Source organism: Myxocyprinus asiaticus, chromosome 31, assembly GCF_019703515.2.
Source record: "Myxocyprinus asiaticus isolate MX2 ecotype Aquarium Trade chromosome 31, UBuf_Myxa_2, whole genome shotgun sequence".
NCBI lineage: Eukaryota > Metazoa > Chordata > Actinopteri > Cypriniformes > Catostomidae > Myxocyprinus > Myxocyprinus asiaticus.
The window spans coordinates 12,057,745-12,076,425 of NC_059374.1; the positions used below are offsets into that span (position 1 = coordinate 12,057,745).

Genomic DNA, 18,681 nt, shown 5'->3' on the forward strand with positions numbered 1-18,681 from the left:
TGCTGTTAGGGTTGCTTAGATCCACTGACCCACTTGTAAACAGTCGAGTGATTGGAGACTCCAGAGAACCTGAAAAAATAACAGTTAGAAGAAAAACCTTTTACTTCTCTCATCTCAACATCTGTTCCAATCATTTAATCAAAGTATTGAACTCACCATTTGTGAAGCTGCCTGTGAAAAAGAAAAGGAAAGCCCCAGTGCTTGCTGCAGGGGCAATGCTGTTGCTGAGACCTGAAGCTATGAAAATGCACTGAATCTTTCTTCCGTTCACTGAGCCATGGACACTTCTAGGCATGAACTGCAGCAAAAAGAAAAATAAATAATAATATAAATATTTGCTACCCAGCTGAATCAGTATGTCAAAACTTATATGAAAGCACAGTAGAACTGTCAGAAAATAATCTATCCCCTTGAAACTTTGAATATGAATGTATTTTTTATTCTATATTATTCACATGCACTCAGTTTCTATGGGTCCTCGTATGTATCAGAATAATACAGGTTTCTCTTGAACAGCTACAAACATTAGAGACCCATGTAGACAGCAACAGGATTAGGTTTTTTCAACCACTCCCTAAAACTATGCCTAACTAAAAAAAAATCTATAACTTATGGACTCCCATGCAAAGCTTGTCAGAGTATTTCAGAGAAAATACTCAATCTAGAAGAATCTTACTGAATTATCTTGAGTCAGTCTGTTGTTGTTCAGTGTTGCGCGGTAAAACTTCACTATACCGTTGTTGTTGGAGCAAGAATAGACAGTATCACCATCACCCTAGAGATAAAGTAAATTAGTCTGAGAACACAAATCCAAATCTTTTGATCAACTGCACCGACACCAGCACACAAAGGAACAGCATACAGTATATAATCATTGTTTCCAAACAGGTTTCTCAAACACTCCTACTGCCACTTCAGCCCCAGACTGTCAACCATTGTTAAAAAAAAAACCAGATAGTCCCACCACATACCTGTCACTAAGTACAAAAATACTGACTGAAAATAATGTGCTGTGCTTTGATGATATTTTCTAGTTAAGGCCACTATTAGCTATTTTGGACTGACTTCCTACCCCGAAATATTTAGAAAATTACAGGGTGGAAAGTTTATTGTGATAAAAGGAAAACCGCAAGTGAGCGATACATCCCAAATAGCCTCAATTATCCATTCAAATTATAAGTACATGTATTCCCAACATGCTGTGACGAGGTTGAAATAATGAAGTGCTTTAAGGATTTTGTTCTGAACTCTGATTACATTTTTGTAAACTGAAACACTGGAACCACATATTTATCATGAGGAGTAATAGATCCAGAGTCTGCTTAGTGTTTGATGTTTAACCCAATATATGTTTAATTTAACAGGGTGGAATGGTTGTTTCAAAAAACGCACACCGAAATTGAGTGATACTACCAGAATTACCTCAATTATCTATTCAAATTACAAGTGAATGCATTCCTAGCTTACTGTGACGGGGCTGAAATAGTGAAGTGCTTCACACATATTGTTTAGAACTATGAATACCTTTTGGTATATTGAAACACTGGAACCACATCTTTAGCATTAGAGTAAAGGATAAAGAGTCTGGCATTTAAAATAAACTCTTGAAATGATACAACATTTTAAAGAAAAACATTTTAAAGACACTGATGGCACTGTTTCCTGAAAAGGAGCCAGAACTTTAGAAGCATTCTAACAAGATCACAAAGCCCCAAACCATGATTATATCCTTTTATCTTTAATGTGGACATGCATGCGTAATTGAATCTTCTTCAGACCTCCCTGTTGTCACGAGAGAGGCCAACCGCGATGTAACCATTTGACTCTCCGCTGAGCTCAAAAGTGAGGTTGTTGGCATTTCCGTATACTGCTCTCGTGGAGACAAAAAAGCAGGAACCCTGAGCAGCTGGATTACAGGTGGGTGGAGTGGAGAAACATGCCCTATCTCTCCTGCAGTTATCCCTGCTGATGGTTTCCTGCAATAAAATTAAGACAACTTTAAATAGAAATAAAGCCATGTAAATGCCAGGTACATAAAACAACCTGCAAAAGTACATAAAGACACCATCTAAGATTAGACAACAGTTTTTGACATCATTAGCTTAACCTTCAGCCATTTTAACTTTTGACAGAAACATTCACTTGGACAATCAAAATCATTGTACACTTTTTAAGAAGATACCGGCTCACTAATCTTTTCACACTTACATTTGTTGTGCTGTTGTAGAGTGACCCTTCTGAGGTACTGGTGGTGGCATTTGACGCTGCAGTGCCATTCCATGAAGCAGTGGTGTTTGACCTTGTAGTGGCATTAGATGCTGCAGAGGTGTTTGTATTGAATTTTATTACTGCAGTGTCTGTGCTGTTAGGGTTGCTTAGATCCACTGACCTATTTGTGACCAGTAAAGTGATTGGAGACTGCAGAGAACCTGGGAAAGACAGCAGATCGAAGAAAATATTTTAATGCTCTCATTAAACAATATATGTTCCAGTAATTTAATCCTAATATTGCACTCACCATTTGTGAAGTTGCCAGTGAAAAAGAAGAGGAAAGCCCCTGTGTATGCCGCCGGGGCACTGCTGTTGCTGAGACCTGGAGCTATGAAAGTGCACTGAATCTTACTTCTGTTCACTGAGCCACGGAAACTTCTAGGGATGAACTACAGCACAAAAACAAAAGTAATAACGATAAAAATCTTTGCTACACAGATTAATCAATATGTCCAAAAATTATATGAAAGCACAGTAGAACTGTCAGAAGAGAATCTATACTCTTGATACTGTATTGCTTTTATTTTGTTTTATTTCCATGCACTTAGTTTGTATGGGTCCTCTTAATACAGGCTTCTCTTGAATAGCTACAAACCTTAGAGGCCTACATGGACAGCAGCAGGATTAGGTTTTTTCAACCCCTCCCTACAACTATGCCTAACTAAAAAAAATCTATAACTTAGGGTCTCCCATGCAAAGCTTGTCAGAATATTTCAAAGAAAATACTCAATCTAGAAGACACTTACTGCATTATCCTGAGTCAGTCTGCTGTTGTTCAGTGTTGCACGGGTAAACTTCACTATACCATTGTTGTTGGCACAAGAATATACAGTATCACCATCACCCTATGACAGGATAAAGTAAATTAGTCTGAGAACACAAATCCAAATCTTTTGATCAACTGCACCACCACCGGCACACAAAGGAACAGCATACAGTATATAATCATTGTTTCCAAACAGGTTTCTCAAACACTCCTACTGCCACTTCAGCCCCAGACTGTCAACCATTGTTAAAAAAAAAAAACCAGATAGTCCCACCCCATACTTGTCCCTCAGTACAAAAGTACTGACTGAAAATAATGTGCTGTGCTTTGATGATATTTTCTAGTTAAGGCCACTATTAGCTATTTTGGACTGACTTCCTACCCCGAAATATTTAGAAAATTACAGGGTGGAAAGTTTATTGTGATAAAAGGCAAACCGCAATTGAGCGATACATCCCAAATAGCCTCAATTATCCATTCAAATTATAAGTAAATGTATTCCCAACATGCTGTGACGAGGTTGAAATAATGAAGTGCTTTAAGGATTTTGTTCTGAACTCCGATTACATTTTTGTAAACTGAAACACTGGAACCACATATTTATCATGAGGAGTAATAGATCCAGAGTCTGCTTAGTGTTTTATGTTTAACCCAATATATGTTTAATTTAACAGGGTGGAATGGTTGTTTCAAAAAACGCACACCGAAATTGAGTGATACTACCAGAATTACCTCAATTATCTATTCAAATTACAAGTAAATGCATTCCTAGCTTACTGTGACGGGGCTGAAATAGTGAAGTGCTTCACACATATTGTTTAGAACTATGAATACCTTTTGGTATATTGAAACACTGGAACCACATCTTTAGCATCAGAGTAAAGGATAAAGAGTCTGGCATTTAAAATAAACTCTTGAAATGATACAACATTTTAAAGAAAAACATTTTAAAGACACTGATGGCACTGTTTCCTGAAAAGGAGCCAGATCTTTAGAAGCATTCTAACAAGATCACAAAGCCCCAAACCATGATTATATCCTTTTATCTTTAATGTGGACATGTATGCGTAATTGAATCTTCTTCAGACCTCCCTGTTGTCACGAGAGAGGCCAACCGCGATGTAACCATTCGACTCTCCGCTGAGCTCAAAAGTGAGGTTGTTGGCATTTCCGTATACTGCTCTCGTGGAGACAAAAAAGCAGGAACCCTGAGCAGCTGGATTACAGGTGGGTGGAGTGGAGAAACATGCCCTATCTCTCCTGCAGTTATCCCTGCTGATGGTTTCCTGCAATAAAATTAAGACAACTTTAAATGGAAATAAAGCCATGTAAATGCCAGGTACATAAAACAACCTGCAAAAGTACATAAAGACACCATCTAAGATTAGACAACAGTTTTTGACATCATTAGCTTAACCTTCAGCCATTTTAACTTTTGACAGAAACATTCACTTGGACAATCAAAATCATTGTACACTTTTTAAGAAGATACCGGCTCACTAATCTTTTCACACTTACATTTGTTGTGCTGTTGTAGAGTGACCCTTCTGAGGTACTGGTGGTGGCATTTGACGCTGCAGTGCCATTCCATGAAGCAGTGGTGTTTGACCTTGTAGTGGCATTAGATGCTGCAGAGGTGTTTGTATTGAATTTTATTACTGCAGTGTCTGTGCTGTTAGGGTTGCTTAGATCCACTGACCTATTTGTGACCAGTAAAGTGATTGGAGACTGCAGAGAACCTGGGAAAGACAGCAGATCGAAGAAAATATTTTAATGCTCTCATTAAACAATATATGTTCCAGTAATTTAATCCTAATATTGCACTCACCATTTGTGAAGTTGCCAGTGAAAAAGAAGAGGAAAGCCCCTGTGTATGCCGCCGGGGCACTGCTGTTGCTGAGACCTGGAGCTATGAAAGTGCACTGAATCTTACTTCTGTTCACTGAGCCACGGAAACTTCTAGGGATGAACTACAGCACAAAAACAAAAGTAATAACGATAAAAATCTTTGCTACACAGATTAATCAATATGTCCAAAAATTATATGAAAGCACAGTAGAACTGTCAGAAGAGAATCTATACTCTTGATACTGTATTGCTTTTATTTTGTTTTATTTCCATGCACTTAGTTTGTATGGGTCCTCTTAATACAGGCTTCTCTTGAATAGCTACAAACCTTAGAGACCTACGTGGACAGCAGCAGGATTAGGTTTTTTCAACCCCTCCCTACAACTATGCCTAACTAAAAAAAATCTATAACTTAGGGTCTCCCATGCTAAACTTGTCAGAGTGTTTCAAAGAAAATACTCAATCTAGAAGACACTTACTGCATTATCCTGAGTCAGTCTGCTGTTGTTCAGTGTTGCACGGGTAAACTTCACTATACCATTGTTGTTGGCACAAGAATATACAGTATCACCATCACCCTATGACAGGATAAAGTAAATTAGTCTGAGAACACAAATCCAAATCTTTTGATCAACTGCACCACCACCGGCACACAAAGGAACAGCATACAGTATATAATCATTGTTTCCAAACAGGTTTCTCAAACACTCCTACTGCCACTTCAGCCACAGACTGTCAACCATTGTTAAAAAAAAAAAACCAGATAGTCCCACCCCATACTTGTCCCTAAGTACAAAAGTACTGACTGAAAATAATGTGCTGTGCTTTGATGATATTTTCTAGTTAAGGCCACTATTAGCTATTTTGGACTGACTTCCTACCCCGAAATATTTAGAAAATTACAGGGTGGAAAGTTTATTGTGATAAAAGGCAAACCGCAATTGAGTGATACATCCCAAATAGCCTCAATTATCCATTCAAATTATAAGTAAATGTATTCCCAACATGCTGTGACGAGGTTGAAATAATGAAGTGCTTTAAGGATTTTGTTCTGAACTCCGATTACATTTTTGTAAACTGAAACACTGGAACCACATATTTATCATGAGGAGTAATAGATCCAGAGTCTGCTTAGTGTTTGATGTTTAACCCAATATATGTTTAATTTAACAGGGTGGAATGGTTGTTTCAAAAAACGCACACCGAAATTGAGTGATACTACCAGAATTACCTCAATTATCTATTCAAATTACAAGTAAATGCATTCCTAGCTTACTGTGACGGGGCTGAAATAGTGAAGTGCTTCACACATATTGTTTAGAACTATGAATACCTTTTGGTATATTGAAACACTGGAACCACATCTTTAGCATCAGAGTAAAGGATAAAGAGTCTGGCATTTAAAATAAACTCTTGAAATGATACAACATTTTAAAGAAAAACATTTTAAAGACACTGATGGCACTGTTTCCTGAAAAGGAGCCAGATCTTTAGAAGCATTCTAACAAGATCACAAAGCCCCAAACCATGATTATATCCTTTTATCTTTAATGTGGACATGTATGCGTAATTGAATCTTCTTCAGACCTCCCTGTTGTCACGAGAGAGGCCAACCGCGATGTAACCATTCGACTCTCCGCTGAGCTCAAAAGTGAGGTTGTTGGCATTTCCGTATACTGCTCTCGTGGAGACAAAAAAGCAGGAACCCTGAGCAGCTGGATTACAGGTGGGTGGAGTGGAGAAACATGCCCTATCTCTCCTGCAGTTATCCCTGCTGATGGTTTCCTGCAATAAAATTAAGACAACTTTAAATAGAAATAAAGCCATGTAAATGCCAGGTACATAAAACAACCTGCAAAAGTACATAAAGACACCATCTAAGATTAGACAACAGTTTTTGACATCATTAGCTTAACCTTCAGCCATTTTAACTTTTGACAGAAACATTCACTTGGACAATCAAAATCATTGTACACTTTTTAAGAAGATACCGGCTCACTAATCTTTTCACACTTACATTTGTTGTGCTGTTGTAGAGTGACCCTTCTGAGGTACTGGTGGTGGCATTTGACGCTGCAGTGCCATTCCATGAAGCAGTGGTGTTTGACCTTGTAGTGGCATTAGATGCTGCAGAGGTGTTTGTATTGAATTTTATTACTGCAGTGTCTGTGCTGTTAGGGTTGCTTAGATCCACTGACCTATTTGTGACCAGTAAAGTGATTGGAGACTGCAGAGAACCTGGGAAAGACAGCAGATCGAAGAAAATATTTTAATGCTCTCATTAAACAATATATGTTCCAGTAATTTAATCCTAATATTGCACTCACCATTTGTGAAGTTGCCAGTGAAAAAGAAGAGGAAAGCCCCTGTGTATGCCGCCGGGGCACTGCTGTTGCTGAGACCTGGAGCTATGAAAGTGCACTGAATCTTACTTCTGTTCACTGAGCCACGGAAACTTCTAGGGATGAACTACAGCACAAAAACAAAAGTAATAACGATAAAAATCTTTGCTACACAGATTAATCAATATGTCCAAAAATTATATGAAAGCACAGTAGAACTGTCAGAAGAGAATCTATACTCTTGATACTGTATTGCTTTTATTTTGTTTTATTTCCATGCACTTAGTTTGTATGGGTCCTCTTAATACAGGCTTCTCTTGAATAGCTACAAACCTTAGAGACCTACGTGGACAGCAGCAGGATTAGGTTTTTTCAACCCCTCCCTACAACTATGCCTAACTAAAAAAAAATCTATAACTTAGGGTCTCCCATGCTAAACTTGTCAGAGTATTTCAAAGAAAATACTCAATCTAGAAGACACTTACTGCATTATCCTGAGTCAGTCTGCTGTTGTTCAGTGTTGCACGGGTAAACTTCACTATACCATTGTTGTTGGCACAAGAATATACAGTATCACCATCACCCTATGACAGGATAAAGTAAATTAGTCTGAGAACACAAATCCAAATCTTTTGATCAACTGCACCACCACCGGCACACAAAGGAACAGCATACAGTATATAATCATTGTTTCCAAACAGGTTTCTCAAACACTCCTACTGCCACTTCAGCCCCAGACTGTCAACCATTGTTAAAAAAAAAAACCAGATAGTCCCACCCCATACTTGTCCCTAAGTACAAAAGTACTGACTGAAAATAATGTGCTGTGCTTTGATGATATTTTCTAGTTAAGGCCACTATTAGCTATTTTGGACTGACTTCCTACCCCGAAATATTTAGAAAATTACAGGGTGGAAAGTTTATTGTGATAAAAGGCAAACCGCAATTGAGTGATACATCCCAAATAGCCTCAATTATCCATTCAAATTATAAGTAAATGTATTCCCAACATGCTGTGACGAGGTTGAAATAATGAAGTGCTTTAAGGATTTTGTTCTGAACTCCGATTACATTTTTGTAAACTGAAACACTGGAACCACATATTTATCATGAGGAGTAATAGATCCAGAGTCTGCTTAGTGTTTTATGTTTAACCCAATATATGTTTAATTTAACAGGGTGGAATGGTTGTTTCAAAAAACGCACACCGAAATTGAGTGATACTACCAGAATTACCTCAATTATCTATTCAAATTACAAGTAAATGCATTCCTAGCTTACTGTGACGGGGCTGAAATAGTGAAGTGCTTCACACATATTGTTTAGAACTATGAATACCTTTTGGTATATTGAAACACTGGAACCACATCTTTAGCATCAGAGTAAAGGATAAAGAGTCTGGCATTTAAAATAAACTCTTGAAATGATACAACATTTTAAAGAAAAACATTTTAAAGACACTGATGGCACTGTTTCCTGAAAAGGAGCCAGATCTTTAGAAGCATTCTAACAAGATCACAAAGCCCCAAACCATGATTATATCCTTTTATCTTTAATGTGGACATGTATGCGTAATTGAATCTTCTTCAGACCTCCCTGTTGTCACGAGAGAGGCCAACCGCGATGTAACCATTCGACTCTCCGCTGAGCTCAAAAGTGAGGTTGTTGGCATTTCCGTATACTGCTCTCGTGGAGACAAAAAAGCAGGAACCCTGAGCAGCTGGATTACAGGTGGGTGGAGTGGAGAAACATGCCCTATCTCTCCTGCAGTTATCCCTGCTGATGGTTTCCTGCAATAAAATTAAGACAACTTTAAATGGAAATAAAGCCATGTAAATGCCAGGTACATAAAACAACCTGCAAAAGTACATAAAGACACCATCTAAGATTAGACAACAGTTTTTGACATCATTAGCTTAACCTTCAGCCATTTTAACTTTTGACAGAAACATTCACTTGGACAATCAAAATCATTGTACACTTTTTAAGAAGATACCGGCTCACTAATCTTTTCACACTTACATTTGTTGTGCTGTTGTAGAGTGACCCTTCTGAGGTACTGGTGGTGGCATTTGACGCTGCAGTGCCATTCCATGAAGCAGTGGTGTTTGACCTTGTAGTGGCATTAGATGCTGCAGAGGTGTTTGTATTGAATTTTATTACTGCAGTGTCTGTGCTGTTAGGGTTGCTTAGATCCACTGACCTATTTGTGACCAGTAAAGTGATTGGAGACTGCAGAGAACCTGGGAAAGACAGCAGATCGAAGAAAATATTTTAATGCTCTCATTAAACAATATATGTTCCAGTAATTTAATCCTAATATTGCACTCACCATTTGTGAAGTTGCCAGTGAAAAAGAAGAGGAAAGCCCCTGTGTATGCCGCCGGGGCACTGCTGTTGCTGAGACCTGGAGCTATGAAAGTGCACTGAATCTTACTTCTGTTCACTGAGCCACGGAAACTTCTAGGGATGAACTACAGCACAAAAACAAAAGTAATAACGATAAAAATCTTTGCTACACAGATTAATCAATATGTCCAAAAATTATATGAAAGCACAGTAGAACTGTCAGAAGAGAATCTATACTCTTGATACTGTATTGCTTTTATTTTGTTTTATTTCCATGCACTTAGTTTGTATGGGTCCTCTTAATACAGGCTTCTCTTGAATAGCTACAAACCTTAGAGACCTACGTGGACAGCAGCAGGATTAGGTTTTTTCAACCCCTCCCTACAACTATGCCTAACTAAAAAAAATCTATAACTTAGGGTCTCCCATGCTAAAGCTTGTCAGAGTATTTCAAAGAAAATACTCAATCTAGAAGACACTTACTGCATTATCCTGAGTCAGTCTGCTGTTGTTCAGTGTTGCACGGGTAAACTTCACTATACCATTGTTGTTGGCACAAGAATATACAGTATCACCATCACCCTATGACAGGATAAAGTAAATTAGTCTGAGAACACAAATCCAAATCTTTTGATCAACTGCACCACCACCGGCACACAAAGGAACAGCATACAGTATATAATCATTGTTTCCAAACAGGTTTCTCAAACACTCCTACTGCCACTTCAGCCACAGACTGTCAACCATTGTTAAAAAAAAAACCAGATAGTCCCACCCCATACTTGTCCCTAAGTACAAAAGTACTGACTGAAAATAATGTGCTGTGCTTTGATGATATTTTCTAGTTAAGGCCACTATTAGCTATTTTGGACTGACTTCCTACCCCGAAATATTTAGAAAATTACAGGGTGGAAAGTTTATTGTGATAAAAGGCAAACCGCAATTGAGCGATACATCCCAAATAGCCTCAATTATCCATTCAAATTATAAGTAAATGTATTCCCAACATGCTGTGACGAGGTTGAAATAATGAAGTGCTTTAAGGATTTTGTTCTGAACTCCGATTACATTTTTGTAAACTGAAACACCGGAACCACATATTTATCATGAGGAGTAATAGATCCAGAGTCTGCTTAGTGTTTTATGTTTAACCCAATATATGTTTAATTTAACAGGGTGGAATGGTTGTTTCAAAAAACGCACACCGAAATTGAGTGATACTACCAGAATTACCTCAATTATCTATTCAAATTACAAGTAAATGCATTCCTAGCTTACTGTGACGGGGCTGAAATAGTGAAGTGCTTCACACATATTGTTTAGAACTATGAATACCTTTTGGTATATTGAAACACTGGAACCACATCTTTAGCATCAGAGTAAAGGATAAAGAGTCTGGCATTTAAAATAAACTCTTGAAATGATACAACATTTTAAAGAAAAACATTTTAAAGACACTGATGGCACTGTTTCCTGAAAAGGAGCCAGATCTTTAGAAGCATTCTAACAAGATCACAAAGCCCCAAACCATGATTATATCCTTTTATCTTTAATGTGGACATGTATGCGTAATTGAATCTTCTTCAGACCTCCCTGTTGTCACGAGAGAGGCCAACCGCGATGTAACCATTCGACTCTCCGCTGAGCTCAAAAGTGAGGTTGTTGGCATTTCCGTATACTGCTCTCGTGGAGACAAAAAAGCAGGAACCCTGAGCAGCTGGATTACAGGTGGGTGGAGTGGAGAAACATGCCCTATCTCTCCTGCAGTTATCCCTGCTGATGGTTTCCTGCAATAAAATTAAGACAACTTTAAATAGAAATAAAGCCATGTAAATGCCAGGTACATAAAACAACCTGCAAAAGTACATAAAGACACCATCTAAGATTAGACAACAGTTTTTGACATCATTAGCTTAACCTTCAGCCATTTTAACTTTTGACAGAAACATTCACTTGGACAATCAAAATCATCGTACACTTTTTAAGAAGATACCGGCTCACTAATCTTTTCACACTTACATTTGTTGTGCTGTTGTAGAGTGACCCTTCTGAGGTACTGGTGGTGGCATTTGACGCTGCAGTGCCATTCCATGAAGCAGTGGTGTTTGACCTTGTAGTGGCATTAGATGCTGCAGAGGTGTTTGTATTGAATTTTATTACTGCAGTGTCTGTGCTGTTAGGGTTGCTTAGATCCACTGACCTATTTGTGACCAGTAAAGTGATTGGAGACTGCAGAGAACCTGGGAAAGACAGCAGATCGAAGAAAATATTTTAATGCTCTCATTAAACAATATATGTTCCAGTAATTTAATCCTAATATTGCACTCACCATTTGTGAAGTTGCCAGTGAAAAAGAAGAGGAAAGCCCCTGTGTATGCCGCCGGGGCACTGCTGTTGCTGAGACCTGGAGCTATGAAAGTGCACTGAATCTTACTTCTGTTCACTGAGCCACGGAAACTTCTAGGGATGAACTACAGCACAAAAACAAAAGTAATAACGATAAAAATCTTTGCTACACAGATTAATCAATATGTCCAAAAATTATATGAAAGCACAGTAGAACTGTCAGAAGAGAATCTATACTCTTGATACTGTATTGCTTTTATTTTGTTTTATTTCCATGCACTTAGTTTGTATGGGTCCTCTTAATACAGGCTTCTCTTGAATAGCTACAAACCTTAGAGACCTACGTGGACAGCAGCAGGATTAGGTTTTTTCAACCCCTCCCTACAACTATGCCTAACTAAAAAAAAATCTATAACTTAGGGTCTCCCATGCTAAGCTTGTCAGAGTATTTCAAAGAAAATACTCAATCTAGAAGACACTTACTGCATTATCCTGAGTCAGTCTGCTGTTGTTCAGTGTTGCACGGGTAAACTTCACTATACCATTGTTGTTGGCACAAGAATATACAGTATCACCATCACCCTATGACAGGATAAAGTAAATTAGTCTGAGAACACAAATCCAAATCTTTTGATCAACTGCACCACCACCGGCACACAAAGGAACAGCATACAGTATATAATCATTGTTTCCAAACAGGTTTCTCAAACACTCCTACTGCCACTTCAGCCCCAGACTGTCAACCATTGTTAAAAAAAAAAAAAACAGATAGTCCCACCCCATACTTGTCCCTCAGTACAAAAGTACTGACTGAAAATAATGTGCTGTGCTTTGATGATATTTTCTAGTTAAGGCCACTATTAGCTATTTTGGACTGACTTCCTACCCCGAAATATTTAGAAAATTACAGGGTGGAAAGTTTATTGTGATAAAAGGCAAACCGCAATTGAGCGATACATCCCAAATAGCCTCAATTATCCATTCAAATTATAAGTAAATGTATTCCCAACATGCTGTGACGAGGTTGAAATAATGAAGTGCTTTAAGGATTTTGTTCTGAACTCCGATTACATTTTTGTAAACTGAAACACTGGAACCACATATTTATCATGAGGAGTAATAGATCCAGAGTCTGCTTAGTGTTTTATGTTTAACCCAATATATGTTTAATTTAACAGGGTGGAATGGTTGTTTCAAAAAACGCACACCGAAATTGAGTGATACTACCAGAATTACCTCAATTATCTATTCAAATTACAAGTAAATGCATTCCTAGCTTACTGTGACGAGGGCTGAAATAGTGAAGTGCTTCACACATATTGTTTAGAACTATGAATACCTTTTGGTATATTGAAACACTGGAACCACATCTTTAGCATCAGAGTAAAGGATAAAGAGTCTGGCATTTAAAATAAACTCTTGAAATGATACAACATTTTAAAGAAAAACATTTTAAAGACACTGATGGCACTGTTTCCTGAAAAGGAGCCAGATCTTTAGAAGCATTCTAACAAGATCACAAAGCCCCAAACCATGATTATATCCTTTTATCTTTAATGTGGACATGTATGCGTAATTGAATCTTCTTCAGACCTCCCTGTTGTCACGAGAGAGGCCAACCGCGATGTAACCATTCGACTCTCCGCTGAGCTCAAAAGTGAGGTTGTTGGCATTTCCGTATACTGCTCTCGTGGAGACAAAAAAGCAGGAACCCTGAGCAGCTGGATTACAGGTGGGTGGAGTGGAGAAACATGCCCTATCTCTCCTGCAGTTATCCCTGCTGATGGTTTCCTGCAATAAAATTAAGACAACTTTAAATGGAAATAAAGCCATGTAAATGCCAGGTACATAAAACAACCTGCAAAAGTACATAAAGACACCATCTAAGATTAGACAACAGTTTTTGACATCATTAGCTTAACCTTCAGCCATTTTAACTTTTGACAGAAACATTCACTTGGACAATCAAAATCATTGTACACTTTTTAAGAAGATACCGGCTCACTAATCTTTTCACACTTACATTTGTTGTGCTGTTGTAGAGTGACCCTTCTGAGGTACTGGTGGTGGCATTTGACGCTGCAGTGCCATTCCATGAAGCAGTGGTGTTTGACCTTGTAGTGGCATTAGATGCTGCAGAGGTGTTTGTATTGAATTTTATTACTGCAGTGTCTGTGCTGTTAGGGTTGCTTAGATCCACTGACCTATTTGTGACCAGTAAAGTGATTGGAGACTGCAGAGAACCTGGGAAAGACAGCAGATCGAAGAAAATATTTTAATGCTCTCATTAAACAATATATGTTCCAGTAATTTAATCCTAATATTGCACTCACCATTTGTGAAGTTGCCAGTGAAAAAGAAGAGGAAAGCCCCTGTGTATGCCGCCGGGGCACTGCTGTTGCTGAGACCTGGAGCTATGAAAGTGCACTGAATCTTACTTCTGTTCACTGAGCCACGGAAACTTCTAGGGATGAACTACAGCACAAAAACAAAAGTAATAACGATAAAAATCTTTGCTACACAGATTAATCAATATGTCCAAAAATTATATGAAAGCACAGTAGAACTGTCAGAAGAGAATCTATACTCTTGATACTGTATTGCTTTTATTTTGTTTTATTTCCATGCACTTAGTTTGTATGGGTCCTCTTAATACAGGCTTCTCTTGAATAGCTACAAACCTTAGAGACCTACGTGGACAGCAGCAGGATTAGGTTTTTTCAACCCCTCCCTACAACTATGCCTAACTAAAAAAAAATCTATAACTTAGGGTCTCCCATGCTAAGCTTGTCAGAGTATTTCAAAGAAAATACTCAATCTAGAAGACACTTACTGCATTATCCTGAGTCAGTCTGCTGTTGTTCAGTGTTGCACGGGTAAACTTCACTATACCATTGTTGTTGGCACAAGAATATACAGTATCACCATCACCCTATGACAGGATAAAGTAAATTAGTCTGAGAACACAAATCCAAATCTTTTGATCAACTGCACCACCACCGGCACACAAAGGAACAGCATACAGTATATAATCATTGTTTCCAAACAGGTTTCTCAAACACTCCTACTGCCACTTCAGCCACAGACTGTCAACCATTGTTAAAAAAAAAACCAGATAGTCCCACCCCATACTTGTCCCTAAGTACAAAAGTACTGACTGAAAATAATGTGCTGTGATGATATTTTCTAGTTAAGGCCACTATTAGCTATTTTGGACTGACTTCCTACCCCGAAATATTTAGAAAATTACAGGGTGGAAAGTTTGTTGCGATAAAAGGCAAACCACAATTGAGTGATACATCCCAAATAGCCTCAATTATCTATTCAAATTACAAGTAAATGCATTCCCAACATGCTATGATGAGGTTGAAATAATGAAGTGCTTTAAGGATTTTGTTCTGAACTCTGATTACATTTTTGTAAACTGAAACACTGGAACCACATATTTATCATGAGGAGTAATAGATCCAGAGTCTGCTTAGTGTTTGATGTTTAACCCAATATATGTTTAATTTAACAGGGTGGAATGGTTGTTTAAAAAAAGGCACAACGAAATTGAGTGATACTACCAGAATTACCTCAATTATCTATTCAAATTACAAGTAAATGCATTCCTAGCTTACTGTGACAGGGCTGAAATAGTGTAGTGCTTCACACATATGGTTTAGAACTATGAATACCTTTTGGTATATTGAAACACTGGAACCACATATTTAGCATTAGAGTAAAGGATAAAGAGTCTGGTGTTTAAAATAAACTCTTGAAATAATTTTAAAGAAAAACATTTTAAAGACACTGATGGCACAGTTTCCTGAAAAGCAGCCAGATCTTTAGAAGCATTCTAGCAAGATCACAAAGCGGATTATACTCTTTTATCTTTAATGTGGACATGTATGCAAATTGAATCTTCTTCAGACCTCCCTGTTGTCACGAGAGAGGCCAACCGCGATGTAACCATTCGACTCTCCGCTGAGCTCAAAAGTGAGGTTGTCTGCATTTTCGTATACTGCTCTCGTGGAGACAAAAAAGCAGGAACCCTGAGCAGCTGGATTACAGGTGGGTGGAGTGGAGAAACATGCCCTATCTCTCCTGCAGTTATCCCTGCTGATGGTTTCCTGCAATAAAATTAAGACAACTTTAAATGGAAACAAAGCCACGTAAATGTCAGGTACATAAAACGTCATGGTTACTTGTGTAAGCTCCGTTCCCTGATGGAGGGAACGAGACGTTGTGTCGATGTAGTGACACTAGGGGTCACTCTTGGGAGCAGAGAAACCTCTGGTCTTTGATAAAAGGCGAGTGGTATTTGCATGCCACTCCCCCCGACATACGTGTATAAAAGGAGCTGGTATGCAACCACTCATTCAGGTTTTATGCTGAGGAGCTGATATAAGGCCATTTCAGCGGGTAGTTCAGCGTTGTGGCAGGAGGGACACAACATCTCATTCCCTCCATCAGGGAATGGAGGTTACACAAGTAACCATGACGTTCCCTATCTGTCACTCACACGATGTTGTGTCGATGTAGTGACACTAGGGGTCCCTATACGAAACGCCACAACTGGCTGTACTGTGTTAAGTGAACTGGCGGTGTGTGGTGGACAGACTGCTGTGTGCCTCATAGCTAGCACACCAGGTCAACACGTATCCTCCCCCAACATAGTAATGAGTGTCAAACGGCCCTTTTTGGGGACAAGTCGAGTACTCAAAGAGTAACCCAGTCGTGGCCTCTTTTCCCCTTCTCTTTTTCCACTCCCTAAAAAGAAGGGGGATTATCCGACTGGGCCGCCAGGTCTAGTCGGGGGGTGTCCCTCCCAAGGGGAAGACCCCGCGGAGACCACACCGCGCCCAAAGAGAGGGGGGATATTTAAGTGGAAGAATACATCACATGGTCTTTCCAAACATGTGGAGAGCCTTCAAGGTAGATCCTGCCCAATGGGGGAGGAGTTACTACAAACATGGAGACTGGGGCAGAGGGGTTCTGCCCAAGGAAGACGCAGTTTGCCAGCAGGGAAACGAACTAGCGGAAGATAAATATCGCATGGGGTTAGCCTTACAGGGAACTGCCACATGCGGAGCACCTACCCCAGAACAGGGCTCTTAATTAGCGCGTGTACTGGGCCGGCAGCGAGTCTCTCCGAAAACTCGACTGCCACAGGGCTCGGAGGAAGTCAACCAGGAAACAAAGTTTGTGAACACTACTGGGAATTAATGGCGCACGTCTTCATCTCCAAGGGAGGTGGAAGGCGCTATGTGCAAGCGATATACCCGGCCGGCTATCACGGGCCTATCCGCTTGTGTTGCGTGCCACTACCTGGGAAGAAACCGGTTCCACACGGAGGTTGTAGAACCTTGCAAATGTGTTGGGTGTTACCCAGCCTAATGCTCTGCAAATGTCTGTTAGAGAGGCACCTCTGACCAGGGCCCAGGAAGCCGCTACACCTCTGGTAGAATGGGCTTGTAGCCCAACCGGGGGCGGCATGTTCTGTGCAAGATATGCCATAGTTATGGTGTCAGTGAGCCATTTGGCGATCCTCTACTTGGAGACAGCACTTCCTTTCCGCTGTGCACCAAAGCAGACAAAGAGCTGCTCAGAGATTCTAAAGCTCTGCGTGCGATCCAAATAGATGCGTAAAGCGCGCACCGGACACAGCAACAACAGGGCTGGATCTGCCTCCTCCTGGGGCAGCGCTTGCAGGTTCACCACCTGGTCCCTAAAAGGGGTGGTGGGAACCTTGGGCACATAGCCCGGTCGGGGTCTCAGGATCACGTGAGAGTAATCCGAACCGAATTCCAGGCACATTTCACTGACAGAGAACGCTTGCAGATCACCTACCCTCTTGATGGAAGTGAGCGCAGTCAGGAGGGCAGTCTTCAAGGAGAGTGCCTTATGCTCGGCTGACTGCAAAGGCTCAAAAGGGGCTCTCTGTAGACCCTGAAGAACTACGGAAAGATCCCATGAGGGAACAAGGCGTGGTCTGGAGGGATTCAGCCTCCTGGCTTCTCTTAGGAACCCGATGATCAGGTCGTGCTTCCCTAAGGACTTACCGTCAACTGCGTTGTGGTGTGCTGCTATGGCGGCAACGTACACTTTCAAGGTGGAAAGGGACAGCCTCCCTTCCAGCCTCTCCTGCAGGAAGGAAAGCACTGATCCGACTGCGCATCTCTGGGGGTCTTCGTGTCGGGAAGAACACCACTTAGCGAATAGACGGCACTTAAAGGCATACAGGCGCCTCGTAGAGGGGGCTCTAGCCTGAGTGATCGTGTCTACCACCGCGGGTGGTTCCAGAGATTCCAGACATGGAGATTCCAGAGGTCTGGGCATGGGTGCCAGAGGGTGCCCCATCCCTGAGAAAGAAGGTCCTTCCTCAGGGGAATTTGCCAGGGGGAGCTGTCACGAGGAGCGTGAGGTCCGAGAACCACGTCTGGGTGGGCCAGTAGGGTGCTACCAGAACGACCTGCTCCTCGTCCTCCCTGACCTTGCACAGGGTCTGTGCAAGCAGGCTCACTGGGAGAAATGCATATTTGCGTAGGTCAGGGGGCCAGCTGTGTGCAAGCGCGTCTATGCCGAGGGGAGCCTCGGTGAGGGCGTATCAGAGCGGAGAGTGGGAGGATTCTTGGGAGGCGAACAGGTCCACCTGTGCCCATCCGAATCGACTCCAAATCAGCTGGACCACCTGAGGGTGGAGTCTCCACTCTCCCCTGAGGGAAACCTGCCGTGACAGTGCGTCCGCTGTAGTGTTGAGGTTGCCCGGGATGT

General features: G+C 40.4%; 1 protein-coding gene across 1 annotated transcript in view; it reads right to left on the reverse strand.

The window, feature by feature from the left end:
- The window catches only part of LOC127422111 (uncharacterized), a 34,812-nt gene that overhangs the window by 5,082 nt on the left and 11,049 nt on the right, over positions 1-18,681 (reverse strand). Inside the window, exons 5-29 of the mRNA XM_051665472.1 lie at positions 13,946-14,166; positions 13,516-13,713; positions 12,406-12,504; positions 11,906-12,047; positions 11,596-11,816; positions 11,166-11,363; positions 10,060-10,158; positions 9,560-9,701; positions 9,250-9,470; positions 8,820-9,017; positions 7,713-7,811; positions 7,213-7,354; positions 6,903-7,123; positions 6,473-6,670; positions 5,365-5,463; positions 4,866-5,007; positions 4,556-4,776; positions 4,126-4,323; positions 3,018-3,116; positions 2,519-2,660; positions 2,209-2,429; positions 1,779-1,976; positions 677-775; positions 157-298; positions 4-69 (exon numbers count right to left, since the gene is read on the reverse strand). Of these exons, the coding sequence (XP_051521432.1) occupies positions 4-69; positions 157-298; positions 677-775; positions 1,779-1,976; positions 2,209-2,429; positions 2,519-2,660; positions 3,018-3,116; positions 4,126-4,323; positions 4,556-4,776; positions 4,866-5,007; positions 5,365-5,463; positions 6,473-6,670; positions 6,903-7,123; positions 7,213-7,354; positions 7,713-7,811; positions 8,820-9,017; positions 9,250-9,470; positions 9,560-9,701; positions 10,060-10,158; positions 11,166-11,363; positions 11,596-11,816; positions 11,906-12,047; positions 12,406-12,504; positions 13,516-13,713; positions 13,946-14,166 (4,026 nt within the window). The remainder of the gene's footprint in view (positions 1-3; positions 70-156; positions 299-676; positions 776-1,778; positions 1,977-2,208; positions 2,430-2,518; positions 2,661-3,017; positions 3,117-4,125; positions 4,324-4,555; positions 4,777-4,865; positions 5,008-5,364; positions 5,464-6,472; positions 6,671-6,902; positions 7,124-7,212; positions 7,355-7,712; positions 7,812-8,819; positions 9,018-9,249; positions 9,471-9,559; positions 9,702-10,059; positions 10,159-11,165; positions 11,364-11,595; positions 11,817-11,905; positions 12,048-12,405; positions 12,505-13,515; positions 13,714-13,945; positions 14,167-18,681) is intronic.